The sequence below is a fragment of the Centruroides sculpturatus genome, unplaced genomic scaffold (assembly GCF_000671375.1).
Source record: "Centruroides sculpturatus isolate CEXI.00-Female unplaced genomic scaffold, Cexi_2.0 scaffold1813, whole genome shotgun sequence".
NCBI lineage: Eukaryota > Metazoa > Arthropoda > Arachnida > Scorpiones > Buthidae > Centruroides > Centruroides sculpturatus.
In genome coordinates this window covers 17,122-21,775 of record NW_019386276.1, presented here as the reverse complement: position 1 = coordinate 21,775, position 4,654 = coordinate 17,122, and the positions used below count along the sequence as shown (strand labels likewise).

The window sequence follows — 4,654 nt, the reverse complement described above, 5'->3', positions numbered from 1 at the left end:
GGAGAGATACGTTGTCATTTATGAAGAAATTGACATCATCGGCATGTGCGACATATTTTATTCTTCTTTCCATACCTGGGATGTGGATTGGAGGGATTAATATATCTTCGTTTATCATGTTTAACAGTGTTTCAATGTAGATAGTAAAAAGAATCATTGAGCAGGGGCATCCCTGCCTTACCCCAGCTTCGCAGTTAATATATTCTGATTCCTTCTGGTTGATAGTAATTTTGGTAACGGGATTATTGTATATGTATTTAATTTTCATGATCTCTTCCTCATTAAAACCCATGTGATTTAGTATTTTCCATAGTACCTCTCGATTCACAGTGTCGAAGGCCTTTTCGACATCAACTGTGAGAATCGAGAGGGGTAGTTTTCTTCTTTTGTAGGTCTCCTGTATTAGATTTAGGAACATCGTGTTGTCCTGTATGGCTCTTTCTCTAATACCAGCTGTTTGTGTTGGACTTATATGGTTGTGGAGCAACTTCTCGAGCCTTGTGGCAATGATAGAACTGTAGATTTTGTAGTCGACATTGAGCAGTGTGATGGGTCTGTAATCAGTAGCTTGACCAATGTTTTTATTAGTTTTGTTTATGAGTTTCATCCGGCCTTTGCAGAAGTCTTCATTTTCGGTATTATCGTTGTATAATTTATGTAGGATATCGGACATGTCGTCTTTAAAGAAGCGATATAGCTCAGCAGGTATTTCATCAATACCAGGAGCTCTTCTTACGTGCAGCTCATCAATTGCCTTGTCTATTTCTTCTTTAGTGATTAATTTATTGATAATGTTTTCTTTTATATCTTTAACTGGTTTAATTGGTTTTGTGATTTCATCTATTTGATCCCATCTTGTGGTTTTCTTTTGGTAAAGTTTTTTATAGAACTCTTGAAATTCTTGGATGATTTTTTCTGCGTTATTTGTTTGTATACCATTGATAATTAAGTTGTTGATCATATCCGGGTCTTTTGTTATAGGTTTTTTCTTAAAAATTATCTTTTCTGTGTGTCTCTCAATTCCTAATTTGTTCATCTTATAGCTTGTGTATGTTTCTCTTATTTTGTTCTCGATTTCGTTGCTGATCTCATTACTGGTTTGTTCTATTTTATCATATCTATTGTTAGTTATGTGGTAGCTGAGTTGTCTCTGTAATTGTTTCATTCTGTTGAAGTTACTTTTTTTAATGCATAACCAGGTTTGGTTAGTTATTACTTTTATTTTATCTTTTGTATCTTTCCAATTATTCCAATTGACGTCATCTTTTATTTTATCAAGGATTGCTTTGATTTCTATCTGGTATGTTTTGTCGGAGAGAATGGTGTTATTGATTTTAATATTATTTACTTTTCTTTTGATGTTACTACTGCTAAAAGTAATATTAATGATTTTGTGATCGGTGAACTTTTTATCGTTGTTTAACAGATAGTTTGAACTATAGTTGATGAGTTTTCCAACATTCGCGCTGATATAAAATCTATCAAGCCTTTCCTTTACCCCATTGCCCTCCCATGTGTATTCTTCGGCCTGGGGATGAAGGGTGCGGAAAGCGTCTTTCAGCGCATGACTGTCAATGATGTCAGTGAGCAAACTTCGGGAGCCGTCTGGGTACATGCTTGTGTTTTTGTCTTTCTGACTTAGGATACAATTAAAATCACCTCCGATGGTTATTTCTCTTCTTCCAATTAAAAAGTTGGGGAGATTGTTGAAAAGAGTTTTACGTTCATCTAGCTGTGGTGGGGCATAGATATTAACAATTCTGATTAGCTTATTATTATAATTAATATCAACAGTGATCAGTCTACCGTTAGTGTCTGTTCTAAAATCATTAATATTGATATGATTGCGGATCATAGTAACAACACCCGATCCCCTTCTGGGAGCGAAGGAGATGTATATGTTATACTGAGTGAAGATTTTACGCAGTTTTCTAAGATCGGTGAAATCGTAGAGGTTAGTGTCTTGAAGCATCAAGATGTCGATATTATCATTTAAAGTAAGATTTAATAAGTAGATTTTCTTTGCTTCTTCTCTCATCCCTGAAATGTTAAGGGATTTTATATTAAGGGTGTTGGACTTGAATGTTAATTATTGTTTTGTACCGCTTTTCTTTTGCTTTTCCTTACTTTCTTTTTGTCTGTCGTTTTTATTATATTTTCTACCTCCTCTAGAAGCTCGTCTTTTGTAAGGCTTGCGTCTAGACTTATAGCTAAAATTTTTTCCCTGACAACTGTCTCATTCATTTGCTCTTCTAATCTCTCCTCTATACTTTTTTCTTTATCGTTGGTTCTATTTTCCTTATTGTCTAGTTTTGTGTTTGTGTTTGTCGCATCTGTTTGTTCATTGGTATCTTGACCTATTATATATTGACTCTTATACTCTTTATTTATTTCATTATTATTGTTATTTTCTTTCGTGTTGTTATCATTGTTCTCTATCTTATCTTCTATTATTTTATCTTGTTCTGTTTCTATATCCTTTTTTTTTGTTAATCTTTCTAAGCTTTTTTCGCGTTTTTTTTCTTTATTTTTGTTCCTCCCTCCCATTCTATATATCTCGTTGAGGGTTTGTTCGGGGCATTGTTCGTCGGCTTCGTGTATTTTGTAGCAGCTGTAGCAGCATGGGCAGTCTCTCACCAGATGGTGAGGACTTTTACATCTGTGGCAAAGTTTTTGGTTACATTCTTTAATTTCGTGGGTCAAACTCCCGCAGCGCCAACACTGCTTTTTTCTACCACTGTATTGAAGTTCTACTTTACTACCTAACATGTTAACATAGTTCGGGAGTAGTTTTCTGGTCTTAATTAGGACTCTATATGTTCCCGTCTTGAATTTCCTGTCATTAATTGTGATTGTGTTAACTAGCACCTTGCTAACCTTCCCAAATTCCGATAAAACACCCTTGACAACCTCCCTATCGGCCTCGTTAGGTACATACCTAACAGTGACCATCAGGAGGTCCTCATCAAGGCTTTCACACGTAACAAAGGAACTGCCTACCTTTATACTGTGCCCTATGAGTTTTTCTTTGGCGTCAGCAGTAGTTAATCCTATCTCGATGATATTATTCGGTTTAAAGCAGACTTGTTCTACTTCACCTATTTGTCCTATTATTTTCTCACATTCTGTGATGATTTCTTCTACTTGGACTTTTCCACTGGTAGAGATCCTTATCGATCTATTGGTGGTGTAATGCTTTTTTTTTTTTGTCCATCAGTTCGTCTTCATGTCCCATGGTTTCCACATTATGTTGCTCTATTTCATCGTCTATAGTTGCAACTTGCGGTGAAGACGGGCGGGAGGGGCTAGATGGCGTCGAATTGTCTACTTCAGTGAAGACTTCTTCTTGCCTGTTGGAAAGGTGGACCACGAGGGGAGCCGATGTCGCATGTGCGTAGGTCCTGGACGTGCTGGGTGTATCCATCGTATTCCTGGTGGACACTTTACACACGAATACACACACACACTTTCAAACGTCGATGAACCTCGGGGTGTACAATCACCACTAGTTAGAAGAAGCACACTGCACAGAAACCAAGCAAAGGTAATCCAAAAGAACTTGCCGTGAGAACGGCCGGACGTAAGGGTGGCGGCTGGCTAAGATCAAAAAGTAAGGAGGAGAAGGAAAAGAAAGAAAGGGGAAAAAAAAAAAAAAGAAACGGGGGGGGGGAGCAAGAGGGGTGCAGCAAGCTGCACACCCTTAGATAGAACAGTGTTGTTAGTCAACCAGCGAATACACAATGTGTCTCAACTGTGCAGGCCGGTTGCTAACGGAAGTGAGAAGGTTTCTAGGAAAGAGAAAATGTCGCTAACAAGGAGAAAATACCAAGAATAAGAACAGATACTGCGATGTGTTAAAGTTTGGGAATTTTCCTGATTGCGTCTCCGGCATTTTGTTCCTAATGTGCCCAACCAGTGTAAACTACAACCACATCAACTTCAGATATCTTTATAATGTAAATATGTTAATGTCAATATCAATATTGTTAATATAACATAATTTTAAAACCCCAAAACATTTCAAAAACAATTATAAAATATAACCAAAAAAACATTTAAAATCCCCAGCCTTCTATCAAAAGGAATAACTAAAGATCCCTTCCCAGAAGCCGGAGACACATTATAGCAAAATCATACCATAAATAATCAATAAGAACAAAATTTTTCCATCGCTCAACCCTTATATATTAATGGGCTATAGCTATACCACATTATGTAGTATAATCATTAAGATAAGCCCAATACCCATGCCTAATTAACAAAAACATTTAAACAGCACCATTATACTTCCCTGCTACTCAGTACCAGAGAGTAATAGTGCTTACCAAAAAAATAAAAAACTCTTGAAAGATATAACATCATCTCAACACTAACACTTTATCATACATATAAATATAAACCATTAAAGTAAACACTCTATATAACAAAAAGAACTAGCAAACTACACCCTTTCAACTACCTCACATAGAGGCAATAGGTGTAGTAGCCTAATTACATAAAACTATACTAATAAATTTTACAAACTCCCACTCAATACAGGAGTCTAACCAAAAACTTAAAACTAATGTAAAATTAGTACACCCTTATAAAAACCCTATGCAAAGGGACAAGGGTGCAACCGACAATAATATAACTTTAAAAACTAAGAAATCCT

At 36.2% G+C, this 4,654-nt stretch overlaps 1 protein-coding gene across 1 annotated transcript; it reads right to left on the bottom strand.

Moving 5' to 3' along the window:
* Positions 1–2,085: 2,085 nt before the first annotated feature.
* Positions 2,086–2,769, bottom strand: LOC111614365 (uncharacterized protein DDB_G0285917-like). The gene has a single exon (XM_023355739.1). The coding sequence runs from the start codon at positions 2,767–2,769 to the stop codon at positions 2,086–2,088; it is 684 nt and encodes a 227-aa protein (XP_023211507.1).
* Between the last annotated feature and the right edge of the window lie 1,885 nt (positions 2,770–4,654).